The sequence below is a fragment of the Cnephaeus nilssonii genome (genome assembly GCF_951640355.1).
Source record: "Cnephaeus nilssonii genome assembly, chromosome: 7".
Classification (NCBI taxonomy): Eukaryota; Metazoa; Chordata; class Mammalia; order Chiroptera; family Vespertilionidae; genus Cnephaeus; species Cnephaeus nilssonii.
Window position 1 is genome coordinate 41,069,025 of NC_137078.1, and position 13,586 is coordinate 41,082,610.

The 13,586-nt window shown below is 42.6% G+C and overlaps 1 protein-coding gene across 2 annotated transcripts in view; it reads left to right on the plus strand.

Annotated features, from left to right (window-relative positions):
• SYDE2 (synapse defective Rho GTPase homolog 2) overlaps positions 1-13,586 on the plus strand; it is a 51,135-nt gene that overhangs the window by 3,805 nt on the left and 33,744 nt on the right. For both annotated transcript variants that reach the window (XM_079776176.1, XM_079776177.1), the window contains exon 2: positions 8,572-9,270. In XM_079776176.1, the coding sequence (XP_079632302.1) occupies positions 8,572-9,270 (699 nt within the window). The remainder of the gene's footprint in view (positions 1-8,571; positions 9,271-13,586) is intronic.

Genomic DNA, 13,586 nt, shown 5'->3' on the forward strand with positions numbered 1-13,586 from the left:
GAGATGGATGGAATTTCAACAAGGTTGAGAAGGGTAAGTAACTTTCTCAAATTTGCAAAGAAGATGGGGGAATTCTAGAATAGGTTTTAAGACATTTTTTCATCAACTGCTATATCCATTTTAAATCTTTACCTTTAAATGCTTACTTAGTTCAAATTGATGTTACTTGGATTCTACTTTTAAATCATGTTTTCTAAAATATTAATTGGGCAGTTCAGATGAATCAGTACATTCTTGGTTGTATAAAGATATTAAATTACCTAAAAGGTTTATATCCATTTTTCTATACAGTATTACTTATGAGTATATTTTTTTTCAAAATACAGTTCTATTTAGAATTTATAACACAGAATAACTATATGGAATAGAGATACCTATGTAGGTATTTTAGAAATTTTTGAGACCATATGTCAAATGGGAGTCAAAATGGTATTCTATTTTTGATATCTGGCTCCTACTAAGAACCACTAAAACTTTTGGTAGTATAATAATGCCAGTGATTTGATGCAGTTAGGGTTGTAATGTTCACAGATTGGCCAATTTGTTCCTAATTGAGATGATTATTTACGAAATCTAAAGTCATTACACATAGTAAATATTGTCAAGTTTCTGCAAGCCTTGATATTACTAAGGAATTTTAACCTATTTGCTAACTATACTTCATTCTAAGTCTTTATAAATAAGTTTTAATTAGTATATAGTATTCAGAAATAAATTCAAAAGCTTCAGGTTGAGCTATTTCATCCTTTTACCACTTTAAAAAATAATTAGCCTTACTTTGACTCCATTTTTCTTGCTTCATGATGTGTGAAAGAAAAAATTTAGGACATGTAACTTGTTAATATTTTGTCTGCCATCTTTAGACAGTTCTTTTAAAATATTAATTAGCAGGTAGGTATGATCTTGTGCAATATATCTTAAAGAGAAGTTGACACCTTTTTTAAAAAAAACATTTTTATTGATTTCAGAGAGGAAGAGAGAGAGAGAAACATCAATGATGAGAGAGAATCATTGATTGGCTGCCTTCTGCACACCTCCTTCTGGGGATTGAGCCGAAACCCAGGCATTTGCCCTTGACTGGAATTGAACCCGGGACCCTTTAGTCTGCAGGCCCACGCTCTATCCACTTAGCCAAACTGGCCCCAGCAGAAGTTGACACTTTTAATGCAGATACCCATCTGTTCTCTTTTCTCACCTAATTTCTTACCTTTATGAGATAAATTATCTTATGCATTTTTCCAACAAATTCTTTTGTACATCTGCCCTTTGAGATTAGTAGCTATAGGCATATACTTTTTGACTGTCTTCTAGTTTTAAATCCCTTTCCGAAAAATTCTGCCAGTGTGGCCCTAGAAGCTCGTTCAGTTTTTTGTTTTTCTGTGTGTGTGTGTTTGTTTGGGGAAGAGTGGCATAGAACATTGATGTTGCTGGTGGCAGGAAAACCGAGAATTACAAACTCAGCAGAAGGTCCTGTGTTGATATGGAAGTCCTACATTTCTAAGTAGTGTTGTTGTTTTGAGAATCACTAAGGATATTTTTCTAGACCTTTACCACTCAGTGTGTGTGTGTGTGTGTGTGTGTGTGTTTCAGTTATAGAGCAGTACTTTTCAAGTTTCATGTGCATATGAATCCCCTGAAAATCTTGTTAAAATGCAGATTTCATATGTGTGGGCAATGGACCTGAGAGTCTGCATTTTGACGAATTCCCAGTAAGGATGCTGCTGTTTTTTGGTACTCTTTTTGTTGTTGTTGTTAATCTTCACCCGAGGATATTTTTCACATTGATTCTAGAGAGAGTGAAAGGGAGGGTGAGAGAGAGAGAGAGGAGAGAGAGAAACATTGATGTGAGAGCGCCACATCAATTGGTTGCCTCCCACACCCGTCCGACTAGGGGAGATGGGGGGGCGGGGAAGCTGCAACCTAGGTATTGTGCCCTTGATGGGGAATCGAATCCGAGAACCTTCAGTGTGTGGGCTGATGCTCTAACCATTCAGCTGCTAGCCAGGGCTGGTACTCATTTTAAGTAGTAAGTTTCTACAATTCTCAGTCTCCCCAATCACCTATCTTAATACATTTGTTAAACGTTTGAAAAACCATACTTTATTCTGATATTGATACTAACCCTTACTAGAGAAAAGCACTTGAGCACTTTCTGCTTTAGTTTTGTAAGTATGAATTTATACTTACTACTTATATATGACAAGTTCAAGCAGTTCCCTCCATATTGGTCTGCTCTTTCACCAATAAAAATGAGACTTTGGAATCTGCAAACCATGTAGTATGGTGGTAAACCACAGAGGTTCTGGGCTCCTAACCAGATCCTCCACTTACCTGGCTTGTGACCTTGGACAAGTTATGCAACTCGGCAAAGCCTCAGTTGCTGTGAGACTGAAAAAAGATAATCTATTTGGTACCATGCCTGGTGCTTAGCTGCTATCAAGAGAAAGGCAAACAGACTTTGTGAGAATACTGCCCCGCCCCAGATCATTGGGATTCTGGATGGAGAGGGAAATAATCAGAGGTTGAGGAGGGCTGCCTTGCAGAGCATTGGGAATTGAGCTAGAGTAGACCCATTTAGGGGCACTTGTTTATTCTACTCATCTTTTCTTTCGGCTTCTTTTTTCTTGCTCCTCCTCATTACTGTTGTGGATCTGGAAACCGTCTCAACATTTTCTTCTCTACTTTCCTGTCCCAAAAGCTAACACACAGCTTTTTTTTTTTTCCATAAGGGTTTTTATTGCTAGTCACAAGGGAGAAGAAAAAAAAAAAAGATAGAAAAAGCACTTTTTTCCTTTTCATTGTACTCTCCCCATTTAGATTTATCTGGAAAAGATTATGTGTAGATACCTAAGGCTAAGGCTTTTTTATTCTAGTCATTTCTTCTGGGCCGTCAGACTTGACTCCTTAAGCAGGGCTGCTTGTATTTATTTAAACTTAAATACAAGGTCCATGAGAATACTTTTACTTAGGTTTTTAAAAGAGAAGTATGCAAAAAGCACAGAGTTTGTTTCTGTAGTAGAAATTTTAAAATGATGAAGAGAAATCTGTATATATTATACATTTTCAATGAGGGTTGAAATACATCATTTCTCAGAAAGTTTGTTGATGATTTTGAGCTGGAGCACTAGTTAAATGTTTAGTAAGAGTGAGTCATCTAGATTTATTATGAAATAAAAGTTGAGAGCACAAAATTGGCTTGAGTAGTTCACCACTATGCAAATACTTTTCTCAGTAAAAAATTTTAATTACCACTTCTGGATTTTCTTGTAGGTATTTAAAGTAAAATGACTTTAATTAGAATCTGATAATCATAACATAACATATGTACTTACAAGGGAATAAAGACTTTTTGCTTTGTAACTTTGCATACTTATTTTTATATTTTTACTTGTGCTTTACATTTTTTTAACTTTTACTTTATATATATACACAGATATAAAAATCTGAAGTTAAAGATAAGTTTTAAGTTTATGTCAATAAGGTTTAACATTACTTTTAGTGTAAAAAGGGAATGAAGGCAAGATTGTAAATACCTTTCCATTTCTGTGTAATGTACATTCATACGCATTCATTTAACTAACTGTGATGCAAATGAAATGATTTAAATAAGTAATTGCTCAAGTAAAATTTATTATTAAAATTTAATGTGTTGCTTATATTCAGGGTTTTTTTTTTTTTTTGTGTGTGTGTGTGTGTTTTGTTGTTGTTGTTTTGTTAATTCTCACTAAGGATATTTTTCCATTGATTTTTAGAGAGAGTGGAAGGGCGGAGGACAGAGAGAGAGAGAGAGAGAGAGAGAAAGAAAGAAACATTGATGTGAGAGAGATACATTGATTGGTTGCCTCCTGGGCTGGGGATCCAACCTGCAACCCCGGTATGTGCCCTTGACTGGGTTTGAGACCCTTTGGCACTTGGGCAGATGCTCTAACCACTGAACACACCAGCCAGGGCTATATTCAGTTTTAATAACCGAAAAAATTTGACTATCAAAAATTATTGTGATGTTCCTATCTATGTATATTTAAACTCTATTCTCACATATTTTGAAATGTTCAGTAATAGCAATGAAACTATTTGGTTTCAAGTTTTTGCAGTTTGTAGTTTCATGAAAAATAATGTGTCTCATAGTGTAATTATTCCTTTTAATATTACACATTCCTTAAATGCTTATATTAATAGAAATATTAAATTTGCTTTATTTTTCTCATTGTAGTTCATGGAATGTGGAATGTTGATAGTGTATTTGTACTATAGTAGGATTCAAAATAATATGTTAAACTATATAAAATTTTGCATGTTTTTAGAGACATCTGAGAGAAAGGTAAAATAAGATGTGGATCATAGCAATTGTGAGTTGTATAACTTTACACTTTGTGCTTCAAATTTATAATTGTGTCAAAACTACATATAATATCCTGTAAAGGTCTGAAATGTTATTAAATAATATGAGACTTGGTCTTAAATGTAAAATAGATCTAGATTTTAGTGCACTCGGCAGAAGGATGTAGTTGCTAAAAACCCAGAAACTCCAGTGATGAATTGAATTTCAGTTCTGAATTTTAAGTGTATAGGAAACAAACCAAAGAACAACCCTTGAATCTTCAGGTTTTTGTTAATGAAATTAAACTAGATCAATTCAAGATATATACTGAACATCTGTTACATGTTTGCATGTTAAATCCTCGAAGTTGGAGGTGGGCATCCCTTCCTAGTAGCCCAGGTGTACTACTACAGACTTTGAAGTCAATAGAGTTTGAGTGCTGCCTCTTCCATTTTCCCACTAGGTGATCTTGGGCAAGTTACTTGACCTTTCTGAATAGTATCATACAGTTTTCTAATGTTACCAGCAGTAACCACCCAATTAGGTTAGCCGGGTTAATATTATCACCAGGTCCAGAGAGGGTTGCCTGCTTCCCTGCTTCTAGTGGGGATCAGGAAGACTGGTAAGAGCATAGATTTTGCATTCTAGGGCTACCACCTTGACCTTCTATCTAATAATAGAGTAATATGCAAATCATCACTCTGCTACACTCACAAGCCACGCCCACCAGCCACGCCCACCATTCATTCTGAGTGAGTATGCAATTAAACTGAAAACATGGCGGCAGCCCCGCCCCCAGCCTCTCCAGGTCTCTGGGAGTTGGAGAAGTCAGGCGCCAGCGCCTGAGGCTGGCGGCAGCCACAGAGACCAAGAAGCCGCCTGCCCCATGATCCCAGGCTGCAGCCAGCCTCAGAAGCCTCAGGTCCGCCCGCCCCATGTCCTGGGGAGACGGAGAAGCCTTAGGTCCGCCTGCCTCACATCCACCTGCCCCACGTCCTGGGAAGACGGAGAAACCAGGCCTTGCGCCTGAGGCTGGGTGCGGCCGGGAGACGAAGAAGCTGCCCGTCCCATGATCCCAGGCTGCAGCCAGCCTCAGAAGCCTCAGGTCCGCCCGCCCCATGTCCTGGGGGAGACAAGAAACCAGGTGCCAGTGCCTGAGGCTGGCTGCAGCCCGGGAGATGAAGAAGCCGCCTGCCCTGTGATCCCAGGCTGCAGCCAGCAGCAGAAACCTCAGGTCCGCCTGCCCCACCTCCTGGGGGAGACTGAGAAACTGGGCCTCAGCGCCTGAGGCTGGCTGCGACCTGGGAGATGAAGAAGCCGCCTGCCCCGTGATCCCAAGCCGCAGCCAGCTGGAGAAGCCGCCCTCCCCACGTCCTGGGGGAGACAAGAAACCGGGTGCCAGTACCTGAGGGTGGATGCAATCTGGGAGACGAAGAAGCCGCTTGCCCTATGATCCCAGGCTACAGCCAGCTGGAGAAGCAGCCCACCCCATGTCCACCCGCCCCACGTCCTGGGGGAGATGGAGAAACTGGGCCCCAGTACCTGAGGCTGGCTGCAGCCCGGGAGATGGAGAAGCCGCCCACCCTGCGGTCCTGGGTACCAGTAACTGTGGCTGGCTGTGGCCTGGGAGACAGAGAAGCCGCCCACGCTGCAGTCCTGGGCACCAGCACCTGCGGCTCGCTGTGGCCTGGGAGACAGAGAAGCCGCCCACCCTGCGGACCTGGGCACCAGTAACTGTGGCTGGCTGTGGTCTGGGAGACAGAGAAGCCACCCACCCTGCGGTCTAGGTGCCAGCACCTGCAGCTGGCTACAGCATGGTAGATGGAGAATCCGCCCACCCTGCAGTCCCGGGCACCAGCACCTGTGGCTGGCTGTGGCCTGGGAGACAAAGAAGCCGCCCACCCTGCAGTCCTGGGCACCAGCACTTGCAGCTGCAGCACAGGCGAAGCCCCCTGTCCACCATCCCCTCAGGCTGCAGCCAGCCTGGGCGCCTATGGCTGACCAGAGGGAGGGAAGTCCGGATCCTGGGTGCCTGTGGTCAGCTGGAGGAGGGAATCTGGGTACCAGGTGTGGGCTGAGGCAGAGGTAGTTACGGGCAATCAGGCTGGTAGGCAGAAGCAGTTAGGGGCAATCAGGCAGGCAGGTGAGCGGTTAGGAGCCAGCAGTTCTGAATTGTGAGAGGGATGTCCAACTGCTGGTTATCCCATGAGGGCTCCCAGATTGGAGAGGGTGCAGGCCAGGCTGAAGGACACACTCCCCGCTGCCCCCCTCCCCCGTGCACGAATTTCGTGCACCGGGCCTCTAGTATTACACATATTTTTTGAGGCTTGTGAAAATAATCGTACCTGTCTCATAGGATTCTTGTGAAGGTAAAATGAGGTTAAGGGCTTTCTTATTGCTTTATCTCTCATACCTGGCACAAAATAAGCACTCAATAAATGTGTTGAGTAAATAAATGTCTGGCATAGTAGGCATTCATGGGAGCTTTCTTCCCTTCTCATTCTTAGTCTGTTCATGTCTCTGCAACTAATTGAACTTGAAACCCAATTTGTTAAAGGTTTAAACATATTTTATTTGTTTATTAATTATTAATCTGCTTGGTTGGTAATGTTTATAATTAAAAAAATAAATTTACATTTTTAAAGGATTTTTTTCAGTAGAAGGGAGGTTACTGAAAGCCTTGATTATGCACAAAATAATCTTTTGGTTGTTATTAAGCTTCACATAGTTTTGTGTGTTTTTATCAGTCTCTGTTATTAGACTATTATATTTTACTTACTGAAATACTAAGATGAATCAACCATATACACACTCAAATTAGCCTAGGACCATAATTCTCTAATTTACAAACCTGGCATGACCTTAAATTTAAAAAAAATATATGGTTTTGTTTTAATTATGTGGAGTGAATTTGTGTTATGATAGATATGTATTTAGCTTCTTGACTATTATTGAAGCTTTATGCAACTCTTTGGAAGTGCAAAAAAGTTTCCTCTTTATATGGAATTAATGTTATATATACAATTCTGTAGTCTTATATTAACATGTATATATATCTTAGTATTTGCTGTCCCCCATTGGACAATGAGTTTCTTAAGGGCAGAGACATTTTTGTTTATTTCTATGCTTACGTTTCTGCCTGGCCAATAATAATAGCTGCCCTTTGCTTACTGTGTGACAGCATTTTTGGTTCTAATCTGGGGCCTTCTTAAGGGATTTTTATTTTTGCCTTATATATTTAGAACGTAAACACTGCATGAGATGCTACTGTGTTATATGGTTAGGAAACAAATGTTGAAATCTCAATAATCAGTAAGACATTTAATAATGAGTAAGGCTCACTTATGTTGAAAGATTTACTCAAAGTTAATCTTCATAAAGGTAGGAATATTACTTGTGTTTTCTAAAGAACTTCTAGTCCATGTAGTGAGTTGAAAATTACTCAAATATTAAAGGCATATTGTGTACAATGCATTCTATATTAGCTTTTTATGAAGTATGTTTTGCTTAGGGTAAGGCTTTGTTAGCCCTATCATGTTAATAAAGGCAGTCTCAGAGTTTGTCTATCCTTTTTCTTAGAATTCTTATGACACTTATACTTGCAGTCTGAGTTATAAATAATATAAATAATTTTTAGGTGGAAAATCCAAATTTTTTCTTGTTCAATTTTAGTCTTTGAATATGATTAATATTTACTTTCTTTTTCTTGTTTTTAAATATATATATTTTTTATTGATTTCAGAGAGGAAGGGAGAGAGATAGAAACATCAATGATGAGAGAGAATCATTGATAGGCTGCCTTCTGCACGCCCCACACTGGGTATGTGCCCTGACCGGGAATCGAACCCTGACCTCCTGGTCCATAGGTCGATGCTCAACCACTGAGTTATGCCAGCCGGGCTACTTTTCTTTCTTTTTATCCTTTTTAAAAAAATATGTTTTTATTGATTTCAGAGAGGAAAGGAGAGGGAGAGAGATAGAAACATCAATGTTCAGAGAATCATTGATCAGCTGCCTCCTGCATGCTTCCTACTGGGGGTTGAGCCCGCAACCTGGGCATGTGCCATTTGCCAGAATCGAACCTGGGACCTTTCAGTCTGCAGGCCGACACTCTATCCACACTCTAGCCAAACCTACTAGGGCTCTTTTTATCTTTTTAAAAATAGTACTTGAATAACTGATCTCAAGGGACATGTCTTTCTTGGTATACCAGGCATTATATTCTATTGTCTTTTTTTTCTTTAAAACAGATTTATTTGAAAATGTTTATGGTTCTACAATGAAAAGAAGAGAACTTGATGATTTGAAGGGTAATACTGGATTCAGAGATCATAAGCCACTTAACAGTATCACTGTGTCAAAGAAACGCAATTGGCTATATCAGAGTACTCTGCGATCTTTTACTTTGGAGGAAGAAGAAAATAAGAAATACCAACATATAAGCCATTTACCCATCTCACCTGCCTCTCCACGTAAACATCAGCTATCACAACCTTTCCTCAAATCATCTGAAGAGTATTGTAGGTATGTGATGTGTAATGATACAGATTCTTCGTTATCAAGAAACTGTTCTTTAGACTTTAATGAGGAAAATGATGCAGATGATGAAGGGGAAATATGGTACAACCCCATTCCTGAGGATGATGACGTTGGTATATCAAATGCTTTGAGTTTGGGTGAGGCAAACTCTGCTGTTCTGAAGTTTCCTGCTGTCAGTTTGCGAGTATTAGCCAGTGGCAACCTACTAAAAGTAGAGCCGCATCCTGACGACGTGCTGTGCTCTTCTGAACACACAGGCAGTGTTCAGACCACACGGTCAAATGCAATGAAGCCTGTAGATTCGATCCATTCCACAGAATTTGTGCAGCAGTACAAGCAAAGGCTTGGACACAAGACACAAGACGGTATAATGGTGGACAACAATCCCATGTTGAAATCTCCGTTTGCAGGTAAAGATCATATATCTGCCTTTTCTTTCTTCCCATTTTTCAATTCTTTAGTAGTTAAAACTAAATATAGATGTCTATTGTAGCTATGTACTTTTCCTTACAGAGTGAATGTCTTTTCATAAAAATAAAACTCAAGCCCTAACCAGTTTGGCTCAGTGGCTAGAGTGTCGGCCTGCGGACTGAAAGGTCCCAGGTTTGATTCTGGTCAAGGGCATTTATGTTAGTTGCGGGCACATCCCCAGTAGGGGGTGTGCAGGAGGCAGCTGATCGATGTTTCTCTCTCATGGATGTTTCTAACTCTCTGTCCCTCTCCCTTCCTCTCTGTAAAAAATCAATAACATATATAAAAAAAAAACAGCTCAAAATAATTTATAAGCATTTATATACATGGTGATTGTTTTTATACACTTGGCGATTGTTGTTAGTGTATTGATCTTTTGAGATAGTAATTATTTTTCTCTTAGTTGAAAGAATGGCATAATGGGAAGTAGAAGAGAAAGGTATATTTTTTGTTTAAATCTTATTTAGCTTCATTCATTCATTCATTCATTCATTCACACCTAGCCTGGCTACAGCTGAAAAGTTGCATTTTCAGTGTACCAGTAGTCATTAGGTTGCACTTTTAGACCTGTGTTTCCTCAACAAAGGAAAGGGAGAAGAGAAAAAGAAATGAGAGAGAGAAGAAGTAAAGACTTTGTAGATAGGTTCTACGATAGTTATGGAATCCAGAAAGGAAATATTGAAATTTGATACATATTGGATTGAACCATATGAAATTGCTGATATTCAACCATTTTTTATCTGCAAAAAAACCCAGTATTTCATATAGTTTAACCTAATGATTTTATTCTTCCTTGATTACCTTTGCTTTTCTGATGTGCTTCTTTTCAAATTTAATTCTGCTTGAAGCTCTCTTCAAAGTGTTAGGAAGTCTCTTTGCAGGGTAGCCTTGGAGCCTCAACCAGTGCTGATGGGAGTTGGAGTAGGACTACCCCAGTTTCCTCCTTCCTTGGGTGGGATAATTCTACGTTACCCAGAATTTTCTCTTGAGGTTAAGCTGCAGTTGCCCATAATGGTAGCAAGGTGTGATAATTCACCTTGCATTTTCTCACTTCCTTGCTGATGTTTCTGTACTTTATAAGTAAACTACTTGCATTTGAGTCCTTTTCTTAGGAATATGCAGAGGTGGAATAAATTTTATATTGTTAAGAGAAAAATCAAGTTACAAAATAGTGTATACAATCTGATGCCAATATAATAAGAAACACTGAAAAGCTGTTCTGGAAATGTTAATGTTTTTTCTCCCTGGGTGTTGGGGTGGAAGGTAAATAAAAATCTGTGTGTGTGTGTGTGTGTGTGTGTGTGTGTGTGTGTGTGTGCACGCGCACGCATTTCTAACTGTAGACTGATTTTCCAGAGTAAGTTTGTGTTTCTTTTGTAATCTGGATAAAGAGAAGAATAAATACTATATAAACTAATTTGGAATGCAGGTTGTGATCAGGGTGGTGTGATAGGGAAACTTACAGGTGTGTGGCAAGTAGTGATGGGTGTGGAATGGGGCAGAAAAGGCAAGAGGGCATAAGGATAAGAGCCAGGTTAGAAAGCCAGTGTCTTATAAAGTGTTACACATTTTAAATTGCTGTCTTTAAACATTTTTTCCTGTTTGTGGCAATTTGTGAACCTGGAAAGAACAGACATTTTTTAAAAATACGGTGGCACTGTCATTTATATCTTTTTTCTTAATGTCTTCCTTCCCTTTAACATATCCTATCTATACTAATAAAAGCCTGGGTGGTCCTCAGGCCCTCGCGCGCGCGATGTCATCACAAGATGGCCACCGCAAGATGGCCGTGCGCACAGCAGAGACGGGGCCCAGCAGCTGCTCTGTGTGGTGAGGCCTGGGGGTTCCGCAGCTCCGTGCGGCGCGGAGGAGGCCGGTCCCAGTGTCTCTGCTGCCCCGCACGGAGGAAGCAGGTCCTGGTGGAGGAGGCGGGTCGCGGCAGGGGAGGGCAGTTGTGGGCAATCGGGCCGGCAGGGGAAGGCAGTTGTGGGCGATCGGGCCCGCAGGGGAGGGCAGTTGTGGGCAATCGGGCCGGCAGGGGAGCAGTTAGGGGGCGATCAGGCTGGCAGGCAGAAGCGGTTAGGGGCAATCAGGCAGGCAGGCGAGTGTTTAGGAGCCAGCAGTCCTGGATTGTGAGAGGGATTCTAGATTGGAGAGGGTGCAGGCCAGGTTGAGGGGCACCCCCAACCCCGTGCACAAATTTCATGCATCGGGCCTCTAGTATCTATACTAATAAAAGGGTAATATGCTAATTAGACCTGGAGACCTTCCAGGAGACCTTCCGGATGTCCTTCTGGACAAAGCCATGGTGGCGGGGCTGAGGCAGAGGCGGTTAGGGGCCATCAGGCCAGGAGGGGAGGGCAGTTGGGGATGATCAGGCCAGCAGGTGGGGGGGCAGTGGGGGTGAGAAGGCCAGTAGGGGGGGCCAGTTGGGGGCAAGCAGGCCGGCAGGGGAGGCAGTTGGGGGTGAGCAGGCTGGCGGGGGGGGGGGCAGTTGGGAGCGAGCAGGCTGGCAGGGGGGGCAGTTGGGGGCAAGTAGGCCAGCATGCAGAGTGGTTAGGGGCGATCAGGCCGGCAGGCAGGTGAGTGGTTATGAGCCAGCGGTCTAGGATTGCGAGAGGGATGTCCGACTGCTGGTTTAGGCCCGATCCCAGAGATCGGGCCTAAACCAGCAGTCGGACATCCCCCGAGGGGTCCCAGATTGGAGAGGGTGCAGGCTGCGCTGAGGGACACCCTCCACCCCACCCCCAGTGCACGAATTTCGTGCACTGGGCCACTAGTATATAATAAAAGCCTAATATGCTAAGTGTCTGGTCGTCTGTTCTGCCAATCAAAGCGTAATATGCTAATGATATGCTAAGGCCGCTCAACCACTCTCTATGACAGTGATGGGCAACCTTTTGAGCTTGGTATGTCAAACTTCGCCAAAAAACTGAGCATAATTCGGGTAGTGTGTCCCTTTGAGGAAAAAACATTATTTCGCGATATTTATAGTTTAAATAACATAAATGTTTCATCCTCGGCATGCGGCCGCCTCAGCGGCTGCGTGTCATCAGAAATGGCACTGACACGCGTGTCAGAGGTTTGCCATCACTGCTCTATGATGTGCACTGACCACCAGGGGGCAGACGATCCAACTGGTAGGTTAGCTTGCTGCTGGGGTCTGGCTGATCGGGACTGAGTGAGACGGGCCAGATATGCCCTGGAGCCCTCCTGTGGTCCCTCCCCGGCTGGCCAACCTCCCGCGTCCCTTCCCGGCCCCAATTGTGCACTGGTGGGGTCCGTTGGCCTGGCCCTGTGCCCTCTTACAATCCAGGTCCCCTCGGGGGATGATGGAGAGCCAGTTTCAGCCTGATCCCGCTCAATGCAGGAGCCCCCAACTGCCCCCCCTCCCCCGGTGGTCAGTGCCCTCCCATGGGGGAGCGCCGCTCAGCCAGAAGCCAGGCTCATGGCTGGCAAGCGCAGTGGTCATGGCGGGAGCCTCTCCTGCCTCCGTGGCAGCGCTAAGGATGTCCGACTGATGGCTTAGGCCCACTCCTTGGGCTTAAGCTGTCATTCAGACATCCCCTGAGGGCTCCCAGAGTATGAGAGAGTGAAGGCCAGGCTGAGGGAACCCTCCCCGCCCCCCCTGAGTGCAGGAATTTTGTGCACCGGGCCTCTAGTCCTATCCTATATAATAAAAGGCTAATATGCAAATCAACTGAACAGCTGAACGACTGGTCTCTATGATGCACACAGACCACCAGAGGACAGACGCTCAACACAGGAGCTGCCCCCTGATAGTCAGTGCGCTCCCACAGGGGGCATGCCTCTCAGCCAGAAGCTGGCTCACGGCTGGCGAGCGCAGCAGCAGTGGCAGGAGCCTCTCCCCCAAGTGCATGAAATTCGTGCACTGGGCCTCTAGTTATAATATAATAGGCACAATCTTAAGTTGACCAAAGGAAATATTTAGATAGTTTACTTATATGCCATGCTTTTTGATTTAAGAATGATCAGAAAAGTTACCTAAAGTGGCCTATTTTCTTTAGCAATATTGCCAGAAAGCTGTTGAGGAAATGGCAGAGAATGGTTGAATTTCAAAACAAATTTTGATCAAGGAATAGGAAAGCTGAAGTACTGTTTTTTGCTTATTAACTTCTAGATGTATATGTGTCTTTTACATAGTTGCGATCAGTGGACTGTTTTTGGTTTTTGTAACTTTCACTTTATATCTTCATCTGGTATTGTACATGTTTAACATTTTGTTAACAGTCTT